Source organism: Puntigrus tetrazona, chromosome 19 (assembly GCF_018831695.1).
Source record: "Puntigrus tetrazona isolate hp1 chromosome 19, ASM1883169v1, whole genome shotgun sequence".
Taxonomy (NCBI): Eukaryota; Metazoa; Chordata; class Actinopteri; order Cypriniformes; family Cyprinidae; genus Puntigrus; species Puntigrus tetrazona.
The window spans coordinates 3,667,869-3,686,776 of record NC_056717.1 but is presented as its reverse complement, the minus strand read 5'-3'; the positions used below and the strand labels follow the sequence as shown (position 1 = coordinate 3,686,776).

At 37.7% G+C, this 18,908-nt stretch overlaps 1 protein-coding gene across 12 annotated transcripts in view; it reads right to left on the bottom strand.

The window, feature by feature from the left end:
- Nucleotides 1-7,403: 7,403 nt before the first annotated feature.
- Nucleotides 7,404-18,908, bottom strand: part of epb41a (erythrocyte membrane protein band 4.1a) — a 55,599-nt gene continuing 44,094 nt past the window's right edge. For 11 of the 12 annotated variants that reach the window (XM_043217650.1, XM_043217641.1, XM_043217651.1 and 8 more), the window contains 5 exons: nt 13,590-13,718; nt 13,372-13,470; nt 11,716-11,796; nt 11,407-11,523; nt 7,404-9,651 (listed from right to left, as the gene is read on the bottom strand). In XM_043217650.1, coding sequence (XP_043073585.1) covers nt 11,425-11,523; nt 11,716-11,796; nt 13,372-13,470; nt 13,590-13,718 — 408 coding nt within the window. In that variant the 3' untranslated portion in view covers nt 7,404-9,651; nt 11,407-11,424. The remainder of the gene's footprint in view (nt 9,652-11,406; nt 11,524-11,715; nt 11,797-13,371; nt 13,471-13,589; nt 13,719-18,908) is intronic. The other variant, XM_043217645.1, reaches the window with a different exon arrangement.

Here is an 18,908-nt window from a genome sequence, read left to right as displayed (position 1 = left end):
AGTGGGAGGCAAACGCAGGTAGAGGTTCAGTAACGGAAATAATCTATAATCTTCATACTCCGGTGAGTGTAGTCGAGCTCTGCCGCAAAACCTAGCGAGCTACCTGATGTCTACATAGGCAGCTATCTTGTTAAGCAACCCACTATTTCATATAACTGTGCCATACCCTAAAAAGTTTATGCGAAGAGTGTATCTAAAAATAAGAAGTTCATTACGTTTCGGTACAGGACTGAAACGTATATGCTCGTATACGGAGTATATCGTTCCTCGGTTTCTGTAGCTTTATAAAATTAAGCTCTGAAATGGATTGGTGAGACAGTATTTAGCACCTCCAGGCACTGGTTTATTCCTCCACAGTGCTGTGGGCTGCCATCAGACAGTGTAATGTCTCCTGTCTGTGTTACTGCTGCAGGCGCTCTCGGCGAAGAGGAACTGACATTGAACAAGGACAGCTTCTTCATGAACCAAACACAGTCACCAGCAGCGCCGGGCAGCAACGATTGATGTTGTTTAATGTTAATACTATACCCGTAGATCTCATTCATAAGATAAACTATCTTTAATGAGAATTCGTCATCGTTGCTGCATCCTTCGTTTCTTTCGCGAATCCTATTGCGTAATTTAGTGGTTCGGTGCTAATTCAAAGGGGTCGCAAATTTAATTTTGTTTTATTGTAATTTTATTTTGCACTGTTATACGAGTTACAAAGCTCACACATTACCGCTGCATCCAATATAATTGGCACGGCGCGGTTTCGGTCTATTTGAAAATCCCACGAATTGCGCTTTATTTATAAACGAATCTGCGGTAAAATAAACTAAACGAAGAGGTGAGATCACAGATTAATACATTTACAAAAGCCGGAGCGGTGATATGCTAAAAAAACGATAACGATTTTCGACAAAATGCTAAAAAAACGATAACGTAAATCTATCGACATTTTCGACAAAATGCTAAAAAAACGATAACGTAAATCTATCGACATTTTCGACAAAATGCTAAAAAAAGATAACGTAAATCTATCAACATTTTCGACAAAATGCTAAAAAAAGATAACGTAAATCTATCGACATTTTCGACAAAATGCTAAAAAAACGATAACGTAAATCTATCGTCATTTTCGACAAAATGCTAAAAAAACGATAACGTAAATCTATCGACATTTTCGACAAAATGCTAAAAAAACGATAACGTAAATCTATCGTCATTTTCGACAAAATGCTAAAAAAACGATAACGTAAATCTATCGACATTTTCGACAAAATGCTAAAAAAACGATAACGTAAATCTATCGAAATTTCCGTCAGCGAATGAAAAAGAGATGAAAGTGTTAGGGAGGGACGATTCGGGATAAGATTCATTCGGATCGAATCTGCTGCGTGGTTTCGGAGGTTAGATGCGTAACTTACATTCCAACATATCATATTATTGATCTATCCTGCAGGACTTAAGCTAACATGCACTTCCTGCACGTCTCATAAAACCTTCAAAAATCTAACTAACAAAAATATAACTCTTCAATATAGTCCGGTTTCTGAGCTGCGCACGATTACTCTTGAACAGAGAATTACACACAAAACGATGTCAGTTTTGTCAACCGTTCATGTAAATAGTCTATTTCGTCTTAAGTGAGCGTAGATGTTAAGAAGAACATGCATCAGTGCACTGCATCTGTGAATTCGTTTTTAAAGGGATAGCAGCCTAATTTAGTCGCTATTGTCCAAGTCACTGATGTTAATCAAGCATGTAAATTAATAGTAGTCCTAAAGATTAATCTAAATGCATTTATATAAATAAATATAAGTCAAATATGTGTAAACAAGTCGCTACAAAGAATGCATTAGCCTATATAAAACATTGCTATTCCTAAAACCTTAAATGTCAAACATAACGAGTTTGGACATTTTTGAAAAATTCTTAATAAATGCATTACACTGTAACTAAACCCATTCGAATCCCATTAAAGTATTTTCTTTACTAACGTGTGTAACATACCAAATTTAGTAGTAAAACTGCTGTGAATACAGTGTTTCTTAAGCTTGGCAGGCAGAGCAAGTCTACAGGGGAAAGCTGCTATCGATGAAGCAGCAGCAAAAGTTACGGGTTTTCATTTCCAATGAACACAGGAACTGAACAAACGTGAATGCACATGTATAATACCGCACTCTATGTACTCTATATATAATAACGAACTTATATACAGAAGGGATGCAATTTGGGATTTCACGAGTATCTTCTGTCTACAGCATGCTGACTCTACAGTATTACCGTTTTCTAATAACATCCAGCCCGACGGCCTTTTCTGCGAACGCACGCCTGTTTTTACGGACTTCGATGTTGGTCATGTCGCACCTGAATTTCCCCTTCGAGATAAAGCCTCTGAAGCCTTTCTCCTAGTACGCTTTGATTCGTGCATTTAAGATCAGTCACTCTAATTAGACAGTGTGTGCGTGTGTGTGTGTGTGTGTGACAGAGATCCAGCGCAGTCACCTGAGCTCTCGAGAGGGTCTGTCAGCATATGATGAGTAGATCATTGCCGGCTGTTGAATTGTTTCTGTTGGTCGGTGAGACCCAGGGGCCACTTCCATGTCATCGACTCTGCAACAAAGTAAATCATCCACACGTACATATAGCCCGCTCGTAAGCACCACGATAAAACACTGTTATTTCTTCATCGTGAACAGGGAGAAAACTAAAGCTTGCCTTACCTTGACCTTGCAACCTGAATAGCAGGAAAATAAAACTTAAAATACTAAAGCCTTAAAACGAAACGTCTACCGTTTCCGGCAACATATTAGAATCTATAAGACTCCGGTTAACCAATGCATTCATTTACAGTAACTAATTAGTGAGCAGTAGACTAGATTTTTTTACTTTAAACATACATTTCAAAATCACGTTTTTAATGCGTGCGTAATTATTAGGGGCCTCCAAAGACGAAACGTTATAGAGCTGGATTTAATAACGCATTAGCTAATGCTGACATTAACATTCATTTGCATTACTTTTGATTATTACCGTTGCAATGAATTGCATTTAGTTCGTTGAATTCGTTGTATTTACTTAATGTTAAGAATTGACTTAACGGTAATGTTTACAGCATTCATCTAATTGATTTTGTTAAGGTTTTTTTCATAAACCTCAATGCCTTAGAAATGAACACTTAAATGCTTTTAGATGACATTATCTGTCGGCACAGATATTTGAAAGCGCACTATAAAAAAATATAAGTGTACTTTAAGAAGACATCAGTAGATTAATTTAGAGCGTGCGTGTGTGTGTGTGTGTGTGTGTGTGTTTAAGCTTTTTATCCTGCACTTGGCTCATGTTTCGTATGAAACTAAAGAGCTCAGCCATTGTTACGAGCCTAAGAACGCTAATCTGCTAACTACTCTTTTCTGAAGCGTGAATAGAGAAAACCGCTGCCGTTTTTGTGCCGCTTTATAGAAATAACCAAAGGTCAGACTAAAGATGTATTCAGTACAGTGTGACTACAACTGCCCAATTAATAAACTGCATGTAATTCCTTATAGGTAATTAGAATTTTACTGTACCTTTAAGCCTCTTCTTTTTTTTTTGCACTATAGCTTCAGCACATTATTTTCTTCTGGACCGGAGGAAGCTTTCACACCGCTGCGCTCAAGGTCTCTCATTTCAAAAGATCAATGAAGAGTCTTTTAGCGGGAAGTTCTTTTAAGTCAAACGTACTCAAATTTGTATTATAAATAATTGAAAAGCAAATGGCTGTGTTTATGTAAGCAGGCTGGCCGAGCACACGCCGTTCTCTAGCCGCAGGGCAGGACCGACTTCATGGAGCAGGAAAACATCCCTAAACAGAACTGTTAATGTTTAAAGACGACGACAATAAGAATAGCGGGCCCCTTGCGTTGGCATTTCATTAAAATTTTACGTTGCACGCAGTTTAGTTTCTAAAAAGAGGAAAAGCAAGCACTGTTTTTTCCTTTTTTTTAATACTAGCATCATAATGACGCTTGTAATCAACAACTGGTTTAATGACAGATTGTGAAAACGTTTCAGAGACGTTAAAAGAACGGTGTCTCTGAATTTTTTTAAGATTCATCTCGTGGACCCTTTGGATATCCCGTCTGGGCAGATTCACATATGGCAGACCAGCTGCTGTTGATATATAATAATCATTTTGCTCACGAATATGAATTCGGGACCACGTGCTGCTGGCCTCGCAGCTCATTTTGCGGCTCACGCTGGAAGCTTACATTATTTCATTACATTATTAATCGCTCCGACGGCGATACACATGATGCTAATGTTACGGCTATTCTGTGCAAAACAGCTGGAAATTCCTCTAACAAGCTCTGCACAAAAAGCCGAGCTCAAACCTCGACAGGCCAGATGTTTAGCCTCATGCAGACAAACGCATCAAAAATGACGCACTATACACTATCCGCTAATACACCATATACACGTATCCAATACAAACAGTGTATGAATTATATAAGGTCATTTTGTCAAGTAATCAGAGGCTGACAGAACCCTTCCCAACACAATAAAAGCTGTGTTTTTCCTTTTTTTCTAGACTAAGTGCATCATCCAAGTCTATCAGCAAAACCTCAAAATGCATTTACGTCGCATTCCCGTTTCTCCCGAGACCACCTCATCGACTTTATATATGCCAAATACACTTTTCTTTATTCCGTGAAATTCACGACGTCGCACTTACTCTGAGAGTAAGCAATTTCTGGAGAGCCCAAACTCTTTAATCCGCCACCGTTGCCGTGCCGATACAAGCGAAGTACGAGTTGCTAGGTTTTTCTACGTTTTGGCAATTTCAATTAAAAACTTTTTCGTGCGCTTTGGCTAAAACTGTAAAACGTACGAATCGTTTCCTTGTAAACTGCACAGTAACAAAAAGTGGATTCGTGAAAACGGTGACACTACGCACATATGCATTAATTCCACAGGAATACGTCGTGAAGTCTTTATAAAGTGACATCGCCATCTACTGGCACGCCGTGAATAATACTAATTTTTCGTTTATTTGCCGTCTTTGTGAAATGAGATTGTTTTGATGTCGATGTCATCTGTACGAAAATCTTTTTCTTTTTTTGCGCTTTTAGTACATCGTGGTTTCGTAAACATACCCTATAAGCATTCACGACGTTGCGTAAATTATACAAAAAATACAAAACACAATCTCGTGAGCATCTCGTGTGGTCAGGCTAGTACTACACTGAAAATATTCTGAATATTATTATTATTCTCTTTAGCATCTTAGGGACAAATCTAAGTGCGATGCTTGCATAAAACTATTTTTTAAACTAAAAACCTAAAACGTGTTTTGGCTGTTCGTTTACACAACAATGTTGTTTTGGGAAGTTGAAGTGGCACCAAAAGTCCGTGAAAATAATACAATTATCGTCGAAAATTTTGACAATGTTGTTCATTTTTTCGTTTTCAAAACTGCAATCTTCTGTTTTAGTTCTTATCATTTAAACGTAATCACATCTACATTTACTCTACAGGCCTGCGTAAAATAAGTATCTGGTTTCGGACTGTTGGAAAAAAAAAAAGACAAAAAATATGTTTGGTCTCATTTAGACATTTCGTACAATCTGCCCCTGCTTCATGCTTTTTAAAAAAAAAAAAAATCTAAGATTTTTCTTATTTACAATAACTCTTGGGATTGGTTTGGGACTACACTTTGATGAAAAACTGAAATTTCTTGCAACGTTCATTAGCATTCTGGGGATAAATGTAAGATGCCGGTTACTGCAGGTTCCACGGTTCAGTGTTTAACCCATCTGCTCCGTGAGCTCATGTTTAGAGTAAGACAGAATCAAATCCTATTGGTCGGTCGGACGAATATTGCTACAGTGGTTACGGCCCAGCCCTTTCTCTGACCTTTAACGCAATGCTAATTGGCAGCCAGAGATTAAACATTCAAAACATTTAGAGTATTCCCATAAATAACAGCTCCAGGAAAAACTAATTGCCTGGATAATTCCAGCTGACTTCAGCTCACAAGTTACAGGGATGGAGCCTTTCTGACGCTCTTAAATATTCCTCCCTCATCCCTTCTGACAGATCGAAGAGAAACACGCCAAAAAGACACTCGTCATTTGTAATATTAATATGTGTGCGCACACCATCTTTATGTGATGTAAAGAGGATAATCTCAAGTGGAACAAGCGGATACCAAAGAGACACGAGACATTCAAATTGTGAACTAATTTTCATTTTATAACATGCACAGCAAACGTATGCACTTCACTGGTGAAAATGCCAAAGAATTAAATAATAGGAATAAATTGGATTAAATGTGGAAATAAAATGAAAAGATAACAAAGGAAAAAGCTATTTATAGTTTAATAATCAGACGTGACTGACCATGTAAACGTCTTTGTACAAACTTGTGGAGTTTAAGAGGGACATAATAAATTTACGGCAATTTTATTTTGTAATATATACGATATATATTTTTAGTGCTGTCAAATGATTAATCGTGAACAAAAAAGTTTGATATATATGTGTGTACTATGTGTATATATATATATATATATATATATATATATATATATATATATATATATATATATATATATATATATATATATATATATATACACACAATATATATATATATATATATATATATACACACAATAATTGTTTTATGTTTTCAACCTATTCACATGAATATACATTTATACATATATTTATATATTTTGGAATGTGGAAGAAACATGCTGTTTATTTCAATAATTAATAAATTCAACTTTTTTTCACGTTCCAAAACGGCACAATGAAACGAACAAAAATGAAAAGTAAACATTAGATCATTAGTTCAAATTACGGATATATGTTTTACATATTGCTTTGTCATGTTATTTTCAACATACTACAATTAGGCATGATAAACGCAATGTGATAAATTAATTTGACGACCCCATCTTCACGGACGACCCCGTTTTTCGTCAACCGAAGCGTATAGTGCATGATGCAATTATGAAGCAAAGACAAGAAAATCATTTCTCTCTTTTATTTAACAGCAGAGCAGTGTGTTTCGTCTCTCAGCCCTTGCCGATGTGCTTTATTCGCCCGTCTCCAGGGTTGTGAGCGAACCATCAACCGCAGCCTGCCTTCATCCAGCTAAACGCCGCTAATAAACCACAACCCGCAGAGCTAGGCCTGGGATATATGCATCTTATTTCTGGGTTAATGTGTTAACGACCAGAAATGATAAAATGGTGGCAAACTGAGAACCGCCGTACATGGCATTGACATCAGTTCCTTCTGTAATACGGCTCATTTCTCAAGCAACGTTATCTATTGGGAATTGATTAGCTTGTTGGTTTAATAAGAAGGAACGGCGAGGACGCATGAAGAAGCTTGTGAAAAGCAAACACCTGAAACTGTGTGGAGAATGTGTCTAAGTTGGAGTTTATTCAGTGCATGGTGCTATATTGTACATTTGTCTTTTTTTTTTTCCAGTGATGGCAAAAGAAAAAGGGGTGCGATGAGAAGAAAGAGAACCTCTGAGGACAAACGTGCGGTTCGTTTCTTTTCTTCACCCCAGACAAGCATAGGAAAGGAGTGCCACAATGAAGAAAACAACACACTGAACGAACTACGACACCTCGCTCTCTGTACAGGATACTATTTGAACTATTATAAAAGCGTAACATTTTAAAATAGACATTTAAAAACTGGACGTGCTGGACTGGTGGGGCAGTATGCTTTACGCCACCGGCAGTGTTGATGCACGATATAAAATCCACAGATTCCCACTTAAGATTTTCTAGAATTGAATTACCGCTCTAGAATTGTCCGTCGTGACCTTTAAAGTCAATCAGAGGCGTTTTGAATGTCTCGAAGAGTGACCGGGACGTTTTAATTTCGCCTTAAATCGCTTTCGGATTCACGCTCGGCGCTGTTAATTACCGTAATTGCTAATTAGCTGCATTCCCGGCTAATCGATTTCCAATTCACCTAAAACCACTTCAGGTTGTTGCAGATCTGCTATAGACCTCGTGGGTAAGAACACACTGCCCCCTCTAGTAGAAAAGTAGAAATATACTGAAAATGAGCAAAGTTATCCCTGCAAATCCCATTTAAAAACTGGCGGGAGCTGGTGTTTGGGATTCTGGATCTAATACAAAAACATCAAAGCTGCATTTAAGAGAGCAGGGCGCCTAAAATGCAAAGTACACACACAAACGAGAAACAAAACTGCTGAAAATAAATAGAAACATCACAGAGTGTAGTTTCACTACGATAGCCCACCCCCCCATCTTCTTCGGACCCCCAATCCATGATGACACAGGACGACGTTACCAACAAAAGAAAAGAGAAATGATACAAGCCTTCGACGAATATGCAAAGTAACTTGAAAACACGAGAGAACATCTGAAGCTGCTCCAGCATTCTGAATGAAAATAACACGTCATTTTTTACACCGAGAACAAAATAATAATACTTTTCACATTTAAGAGGAACATAAAATATGGGACTTTACAACAGGATGGAGTACTGGACTAAGAACAGTTCACCCAAAAATAAAAATTATTCTCAGTTGACTCTAACCTTTCTTTTTTCTTCAATCAATTCAGATGTTTAGCAGAAGGTTCAATGCAATGAAAGCAAAAACGGTTCCAAAAGTTGCTAAAATGAGCACCATAAAAGTTTTTTAAAAAAACAGCCTAGGACATCATATGATTGGTTTAAGGAACATTGAAATTGCATGTTAAAGCATTATTGATGTTAAACTTGTCAAATTTGAATGTGTGTGAATGGAAATCAAATAACAGAATTATAAAACTTAAAGGAATGGTTCACCAAAAATGGTAACTTCTATCATCAATTTATTAATTTTGTATGACTTGCTCGTGTTTTGAATGCAAAAAGAAGATATTTTGAAGAAGGTTGGCAATCAAACGTTGGTTTGGGTGACTGCTAAAATTCCTCAAAACATCTTCTCAAAATATCGTTTGGAATGACATAGAGTAAATGATGACAGAATAACATTTTTGGGGTGAACTATCCCTAAATTTAATCTTGAAAAAAAAGTGGAAGAGAGCAGTATGAACATTCCGCTAAACGTCTCGTTTTTGTTTCACAGAAAAAAAGAAAGTCCTAAAATATAGCTTTTGCATCACTGTTTGAATTTTGGGTGAACGTTGCCTTCGGAGTGTTTCAGATTATGATACAGATAAATCAACCAATTGCAAACAAATATTAAATAACAAAAAAAATCAACAACGACAACTACAACAAAATGACACTTTAGAAAATACCCGCCGCCCAGTTGTTATAATGTGAACCATCCCTTTGGAATCCACCCTAAAAATACCGTATGAATTTGAGATAAAAAGTTGCTCTTTAGCCACTGTTTTAGAAAACGACTTCGTAACATGGTTCAGTCCGTCGTGGAATGTCTTTGAGGTGGTGGAGGTCAGGCAGGACGCTGGACACGAGTAGGTGCAGATCTGACGGATGTTTAGGGTCTGGAAAGTGGCATCTCGGTCGGCAGTGACTGGGTGGGACATGTGCTGCTACAGGAAGTGTTTGTCCGTGAGGGGAGCTCGTGGGCTGATGGGAAGGGGCTGCTTGTGAGGGATCTCGCGTTGTTTTTTTCACATTCATAAACCCGACTGGTCCCGGTTTTTTTTCACCCTGCGATGATGCGAGATCAAAGGCTAATCAACAATCGCGCGAGACAAACAAAACAGGACAGCATTTCTGGTAAAGCACAAAGTAAACAATCCCACGGGTCACAGAGTCAGTGATGAAAACCGGGATGGCCTGCGGCATGCAGACCTGAACGACATGGAAATAATAGAGGATGAGTGAAAGAAAGAGAAGTAAACACTGACGGGGCGAACGGGGTGAACCGGGTCTCCGCACGCTCAGCGCGGGGCACTGTGGGAACAAACTGGCAGGGCAGCATTACCCATCATCCTCTGAGAGCAGAGTCTGTATACATACCACCCTGACAGCTGGTTAAACAGCACCAGACGCCCAGAGCCTCGCACAAACGCACTAAAAGGCCTAGGGCTGAGACGATTCGCTTTCTGGACGTGCTTTTCATTTTTATTACGCATATTTCTGTAAGCCAAGTTCTATACAGTCGAAACAACAGCTCAAAAGCAGTCTAAAATCCAAAGATTCTGTTGATTATTTTATGGTGCTAATCTTTATCAGTGTCAGCCGAAATTAAAACTGATAATAAAAATAATAACAATAATAATAATTAAATTAAATTAAAATAATACAAATGTAAAAATTTGTCTGGTTAATAAAGCTGAAATTAAAATAAAATAAAACACTTTTATTTTAAACAAAAAAAATTATCTATAAAGAAATATTAAAGAACTAGGATTAAAGAAAATAAATCGGAAAAAAATCATTTTAATTTCAAAGAAATATTTAAAGGTCAAAAATAAATAAAAACAAACATAAGAAAATCGTTAAATAAGAAAACTGAAAATATCAAATAAAGGCTAACAAATACTTTTACCAATATTATAATAGCGTATTTAAACGATACTAAAATAGCACTGTTTTTCATCACGGCCATGTAATTAGTAGCAAGTAGTAACTTAGTAAAATTACTTTTTTACACATTTTAATAGGTGGCATTAGCAACACAGAATATTAATATCATCTAATGTCATCTAATTAATATGAGGTATTATCTAATACCTAATAAATTCTAAAATGTAATTCTGCATCCTCAATTGAAATTCTGGAGCTGGACCGGGATGTCAGCGACCTGCTACAAGCGTGTATAGAGGCTGTAAATACGGCAGTGTAAGAGCGCTTTCTACTGGGGTTTTTTATTGGAGCACAGATAATGGTGACAGTAAATCATAGAGTTTAAGTGTCTCGGTCTAATCCTCTGAGATCCCTCGGGAGGGTTTCTATCGTCATCATCTTATTAAGGCATCTTGCTTTATTTGTAAGATTGCAGTAATCGAGTTTTTAAATTGAGGAATTTTTGACATTCGAAAAAAAACGAAACCCCAGAAATGCTGTAATGGATTTAAGGTATTATGGGAGACGGCGCGGCTATGTGGCCAATGAGAGAAGAGATTTAAACGTATGCCATAAACATATCAAACTCCAGCGCTATTAGAGAGCGAGAGCCGCGGAGGGACAGACGATGAGATCACTCACACAGTCATGTATTTGTGCAGCGGCAATAATGAAAGGGAAGGTACATCCTAAAGCAGAGCTCAGCAATCTTTCTGACATGAAATCATCTTAAAATCACCTCGACGGACAGACAATTATATAGCATATGCGCGGCCATTTCTAAGCGACGACTGGAAAGCATTATCGCGAGATGTTTTTCGGCACGCGGATCACTTCTGAAATAAGCGCGCGCGTGTAATATTATTCGGACAGGCCGCCAAGCAGGAAACTAACCTGTGTCGCATGCAGGAGTTACTCCGGGGTGATCTCCGTTTCCTGATGCACCACCACTTTAGTCACGGACATGTCGGGGTGCTGCTCCTTCGCCTCCTTTATAGCCTGAGCGAGAGCCTGGAGAGCAGAGAGGACAGCACTTAAACCAGATCGATGGACGTATGCATTTTAAAGGCCCCGTGAAACCAAAATGGAAGTTTGGTGGCTTTTAATACAAGCGTATGTATCTGATATATTCCTTTGGGATGTTTCTATCCTATAAATCCTGTCTATGAGGATGCGTGATTATTAGCTGTAGGTGCGTTTCACCTTATCATGGTCAATCTCAGTGTCTCCAGTGATCACGATTCTCTTCTCGATACGGGTCTCTGAGATCCCGCCTTTCACCGTCTGAGCAGAGAAAGGGAAGAGAAGAGAGAACGAGAGAGCCAGGAACACAGTGAATATCTCATCTGTGCAGGGCGGCAATTCTTCACTAACTTTGCAAAATGGAAAGATGCTGATATAAACTGTAATTAACAATGGCTTTAACCTCTCGGCGCCGCTGTGGCCTAACTTGCAGCGTGCGGTATCGTAGAGTTTTCTGCAGTCATGTTTAGCAGAAAGCGCTCGGCTTATTATTTTAAGTTACACATTGTGCCCAAACACCCTTACGAAAAAGAACTTCATTCAAGTGTGCTATTGGCATACCGAAGCATACTTTTAGTCTACTTCTTGCGTGCTTCTCTGATGACTTTTGAAGTATATATTCCTTATACTTAGAAAAAGTGTAATATATTTGAGCTATAATAGTGCTCCTAGAATCCATGTTTTGTTGATATACGGCAGGGGGCGCTAGTACTTATGTTCTTTGCAGAATTTCCAAAAACAGAAGTGAAGAAGAAGCCCAAATAACGGTTACTTCAACGTGTAATCTGACTACATCGTCACTGCATCAAAACTGTAAAGTTATGGAATAAAACGTTGACTAATGAAGAGATAATAATGCCTGCCAAGCTTTGGGCTGTTGATCAACTCCATCTATGTTTTGATTGTCATTCTGAATTTTTTTTTAAAACAAGTGAATGCGGCTAAAATAAAAAGCTTTAGTTGACGAGCTTTCTTTTGATGTCAGATATTTGTATTAAAAATTATATACAAATGAATAACTACATAGGGACATAGTGTTATACTTAAAGTAGGATGTAAAGTTCACTTAAAGAGAACTCACGAGTATACTTGCAGTATAAATCTACTAGTAGTTTATTGTTACTATAGTTTAAAGTGGTAAAAATGCTACTAATTAGGAAGATGCGAAGTAATTAAGCAGTAAATTATCATAAGTTTACTTTTAGTATAGTTGCAGTACAACCTAAAACCCAGGTAACAAGTAGACTTCCGTAATGTAATTAAAATCCTCTATTTTTGCTCACAAATGAACACAAATGGACAAAAATGTATTTAGTTACCATTTGTAGCACACTTGAAAGCATCTTTCATACAATAGTGCACTCAAGTGTGCTACAAGTGGTAACTAAATACATTTTTAACAACAGAGATAGTATGTTAAAAGTGCATTTTAGTTCATATTCACGGCGTCTCAAAACAGCACAGTTGATTACACTTAGATGAGTACACTTAAGTTTATCTGAAAAAGTACTAAAGAGTCATTTTAGTATATGAAGTACAAAATTAGTACACAAAAATAAAGCGCTTTAATTACATTATGGAAGTGTACTTTTTTTTTTAGCCGAGAAACATTATTGTAACCTACTGTTTACTACTGCTATATTTAAAAGAATACTTTTATATATTAGAAAGTTGGTCAATTTAGTCCCAGAGACTACTGAAGTATGCTAATAGTGCACTTAAAATATGTTTTACTTAAGTATAATTGATGAAAATAAACTAGACGTATGCTACTTTTTGGTAAGGGTAGGATCATTTAACACCGGTCAGCTGTTCTTCAGGCGTAGCTTCTTGTACCTTGGTGATCTGGGTGGTGGTGGTGGTGCTGACCGTCTCTGAGGTGATGGTCTGAGCACTCAACAGCATCCCGGACTCCTTCTCCGACAGCGCGTTGGGCTATTAGCAAACAAACACACATCTCTTTCATTACATCCCTCATTCATCGCTTGCCTCCGAAGCCATTTCCCATGGAGCCTCACACGCAGTGATGGAAAACAAAAATTGTTTTGGCTCACCTGGGCAGACTCGTATGTGATGGTCTTGGTCTCCGTATGCACAATGGGGATGTCCTTGGTGGCGATTTCGCTGCGAAGGGAGTTGGTGACATCAGAAATGGTGATGGTTTTCGTCTTCACCACAGGAGACTGCGAGAGAGGTCAAAACACGGTGGAGAGTGAGCAGAGAAATGCTTTTCTCACTACATTAACTTCACCTCACACACATCAGCAGCTACTAAACCCCATCTGGAACCCTGGGCCAAGCCTTCGCGCCGTAAGATTGATACTCTCTTCTGACCGCCTCGGAAAAAAAGCTGCTAGACAAGAAAAAATGCTTAGCCTGGTGAGACTTTGAATGGTTGGCAAAAAAATATAGCTTCTTCCTATGTACTTTATCACCCTTTCCAATATTTTTAATTTTTTAAATGGCTCATTGACTAGATTTCTTTCTTTCGAAATTGGCACCCAGCTGAGTTAATAATAAAATCGGAGAAAAGCGTGAAGTTAGCGCCGTCCAATTAATCTAACATATCGCTATCGTGCTATCGAGTACAATAAATCTACTATATTGAGTAATAGAGGAAAACAGTCCTGGATTTTTATAGTATAAGAAATAACTGCATGCTGTTGCTGCACGTAAAGTAACTCTATTAACATAAATTACAAGGAAAATGATTTCAATTGATTGTAATCGAGTCTCAGTTGGAATTAAATTATGCTTCATAAGAGCGAAGAGTGTTTATTCTAAAACTACATGCACCCTCTTGACTGAGAGGACCTGAGTGAAGCCTTCACCTTGCCTAGAAGCCAGCCGTTCACGTTACCCACAATGCTCGGCTCCGATATGCAGATTATGCATTTCAAAACCAAATTAGCACGGTTTCGTTTTTTAATCTTTTACCTATAGGCACTCGGCCAAAAAAGCTTTTGATTTAGGAACATCTGGCACATTGTAAGTCAATGTCGATTTCAGGTTGACAGATGATGACGGGAACGAGCGCGGTGGCAAATTCAAGCCAAACCGTGGGCTCACCATGTGGTGCTTTCTAAAGAACAGATCGGTGTGAAAACCCGCATCCGTATGCAAGTCTGCTTTAACATAGAAAGTCACTCAAAGTACAAATCATTAGGCGAAAGAGACCAAAGACTACCAAAAGATTCACTCTTCAAAGAAGACCTCAGAAAAACCTAAAACACTCCATGAACTCACCCTAACAAGATAATAAAGGGGAAAAAAAGCAATGGCTGAAAAAACCAATTAGTCTGAGAATATGTACTTTTTTTGTAAAACGTTTTGGATTATATCCACACCATCCAGGGAACCACAAAATCTCTTGCGAAAGACATTTAAGAAAGCGATACCATCTCCATAAGCTGTTTTCACACTGAACGGATTACATGCTCTCAGTTAGACTGGACAAAAATGAATTCATTTGGAATATTTTGGAATAATAGACATGCATTTACGTGTCTTCTTACAGGCATCAACAAAAGCGGCTGCAGTTTGTCTGGAAATTAATATACTGCGCTTATGAGATCAAAAATATTGCGCTAATTAGATGACCATGACAAGAAAGTAATTAAGAAAAGTCGTTTTTGAAGTAGATATGGTTATCTTAGTGCACAATAATACGACATTAGGGGACTTCAAACATTTGAGCTCAGACTTTTATGTACATCTAAAAATATCGTTCTTTGAAAATGACTTCATAGAAAAGTTATTTTTAAAGTTTATTGATTGTACCTTGGATTGTCTTTATCGTGGACTTTAGTCAGAGCAGATGTTATATATAATTTGAAACGTATTAAAAACAGGCTTTGAAATATATGTAAAAAATACACAAAATCAGACGACAACCTACTGAACAAGAACGAATCGTACCCGCTGACGAAATAAATTATGCAAATGAGTTAACAGAGATATGTCCTCAACTAAATCTGCAATCAACAATCCCGAATATTACGCCGCAAAAAAAAATTCCCACATCTGCTACACATTACTGGGACCATCTTCGTGATCCAGACAGCTCAAATTTGTCTAAAATGAAATATGCCATCTACTCTGACAGCAGTTCACAGAAGTGCAAAGGTGTCCAGGGAATTTTTTAAGATCAATCACACTACTCTAAATGCATATTTAAAAAAACAACAATAAATGAACATAAAACACATTCTATTCCTTCTATCACTATGCAATACCGCGTTATCGTTATCGGAGGCTGTGATTGCTGTATCATGTAAGATGCATTTAAAGCTGGCATGACAGGAATACTGATGTTTTTCATGCATGCTAATATTTGTGTTCTGTGTAATAAAAGACCTGATACGCTGATCCACCGACACGACATGAATACTTAAAGTTTTACAGAAAATGTTCTTTTCATTATGCATGGGCTGGCAACGAAGGAGAGATTTGTATCAGCGAACAGAAGCAACGTGTGCTGAAAAGTAGTCCAGAGAAATCCAGTGGTCACTGGGTGAAGATGTACGCAGCTAGCGGATAACAGAAAAAAAGCTACACCTACATTTGCACGTACTGAAAGAATTACAGCGTTTGCAAGACAGCCATATATATATATATATATATATATATAGTGTTTATAGTAGGTTTTAGCCTTTGTTTGTGCATAACTGAAAGACCAATCAAAAACAGTAAACAAATGCCCAAAAAGACCGCTCACAATTTAGCAAATACTATGCTAACGTCTTCATTAGCAATTATCGTTCAAATAATTTCACAACATACGCCACATTTTAAAGGTTTGGCACTGCTAATATATATATATTTATGTTTTTGAAAGAATTCTCTTATGTAAATTATATATAGAATACTACCATAGAATATTATTAAAATTTAAAATAATTATTTTCCATTGTAATATATAGTAAGATGTAATTTATTCCTGTGATTAAAGTCTTCAGTGTCACATGATCCTTCAGAAATCACTCTAATATGTTGATTTCCTAAAAATAGCTGTGCTGTCTTTTTTCTAGGATTACTAGATTAACAATACATTTATAATGAAATCATGTAAAAATGTAAATGACGTATTTATTGTCACTTTTGTAAAGAATCTTTGCTTAATATTACACCAAACTTTTAAACGGTAGTGTAAGTCAGTAGGGCATTTCCGAATTTTTTATTAATTAATATGAAAATTAAAATGAATTTGATTAAAAAACATAACTTAAACATGAATGTAGTCTGTATGGTAAACGGTTTGAAATGAAATTGAAGAAACACACGAAGAACAGTTTAGCTCATCTTGCAAACCCTGTAATAAACAAAGACAAAAAAAAAAAAAAAAATCAACCTATTTTAAGAAAAGCGAACGCATTGGCCTTGATAAAGAAATCTTTACATCCTATTATAAGACAACATAGTGCATCCAGGACATAAACAGTTTAACCGTCACTCAACATCCACACTGAAATGGTGAAAGTATTAAGAATCCAAGAAGGGCAAAAAAAAAAAAAACCCCAGGAAGAACCTCGTCCTCTCCCTCCTTATTGTCTCATAATCCAGATGAGCTCAGACTGAGCCTGATATCTTCTTCCACGGTCTCTCAAATGAAGACAAGCCACCAGAGCGTGAGCATCAGGACCAGCAGGCTGCTGAACAGGAGGGAGACGCGCGGGCGACGCAGCACCACTGGGTACAGCTGGCAGACGCGGGACCAGTCCTCTGTGGACACGGCTATGGAGACCCGGACGGCACGTCCCTGAACCTCAAAGTCTTTTTCTTCACTGCAATCGTCATCATCTTCTTCTTCATCCTCCTCCGTATGCTGCAGCAGTGGCGGGCCTCCTGGTGCGGGCGCCCACCTGACCCTTACCTGCTGTCGCCGGGACGTGCCTCCTGCACGCTTCCATCTCTGCGCAGGGCAACGGGACACCAAGAGAGACACAGAACAATGAACAGACATGTGGAGTGGGGAGAGACACGGGGAGAGACTGATGAGGGGGAGCGGAGATTTCTGGGTGGGTCTGAAGGGTCCAGGCTCAGGATCTGAGCTTAGAGTTTATGGATCGAAGCAAGGACCTTGTGAGTTTTAATGGTGTTGATGGGACACCCGATTGATATTAAGATTGGCAGCAGACATTTTGTTGGCAGTGCAAATATCCAAAAAACACCATAAAAACCTACAGGGTTTGGGAGGGACGGGTCCCTAAACGAAAGCCTCAGAGGATCAGATCAGTGGATGTGAACTAACACGGTTTACTATCGCTAATCGCTAAGGTTCAGAACTGGTTCCATTCTTAATGTTTGTCTCTGTTTGTGAATCTAGCACTACAGCCCAAATAAACTGTTTTGAGAGTTCGTGCTCTGAATCAACGCATCAATCATCTCGTGACCAATTCGCACATATTGTACGATCTGTCTGGACCGAAGTGATGAGGAGGTTTAGTGGCTGGGTCGGGCATTTATATCAATTCTTACGAATTGTGCTACTTGTAAAATATATACGCTTTAGCAAAACTCATTTAAATTTGCATGAGGGATGTCATCTGAATTAGCCACCTTGTAAAATATGTAGGAATTGCTGTGAGATGTCTGAATCGAATATAATAAAGGTTTTTAAATGGACAACATAGCTTTATACAAACAAATTACTCTCATGAACTGGTTCTTTTATGTGATTAAAATTGACTAAATCAGTCAAGGGTACGTTTCCTAAACCTTTTAGCTAAATTTTTAATTTTAAACATATATTAATTCATGCTGTGCAGTTACAAAGATGCTTAGTGACAGAGATTATTATAATAAACCACAATTTCACACGAAAACCTACCTGTACCACTCAAATTAGAAAATATTACTAGCTAACCGCTGGGAATCAGGCTAAAAGTAAGGCAACATAGTTTAGGAAAAACACCGGCTGGTTATGTACTTTCTCAAATATTGATTTTGGATCATTTTTAAGCAAAAAAGTTACGATCTGCAGCTTTAATCTATATTTAAGGCCAATTATGGGGAATTATTCCTGATAATTTGCAAATTAATAATTCATTGAATGATTAAGTGAAATCAAAACCATACTATTTTCCATTCCTTACTGGGGCTGTCAAAGAAAATAGAATTTAGAATATTTGTCGAATAAAAAAAAGTAAACAAAACAAAAAAAAAGCACATCTGAATCCACTAAATGCGGCCCTGCTATGTTGTTCATTCAAAATTTTGAGATCAATGTTTGTGTCAGAAATCAAGCCAAAACCAACCAGTACTCTGAACTCTTCGTGATTGGTTTTCGGTCCTTTGCATTAAACAACATACATGACGCTGTTTTGCTTCTAATCGTTTCATTTAATTGCTTAATTAAATATGGTTTATAAACA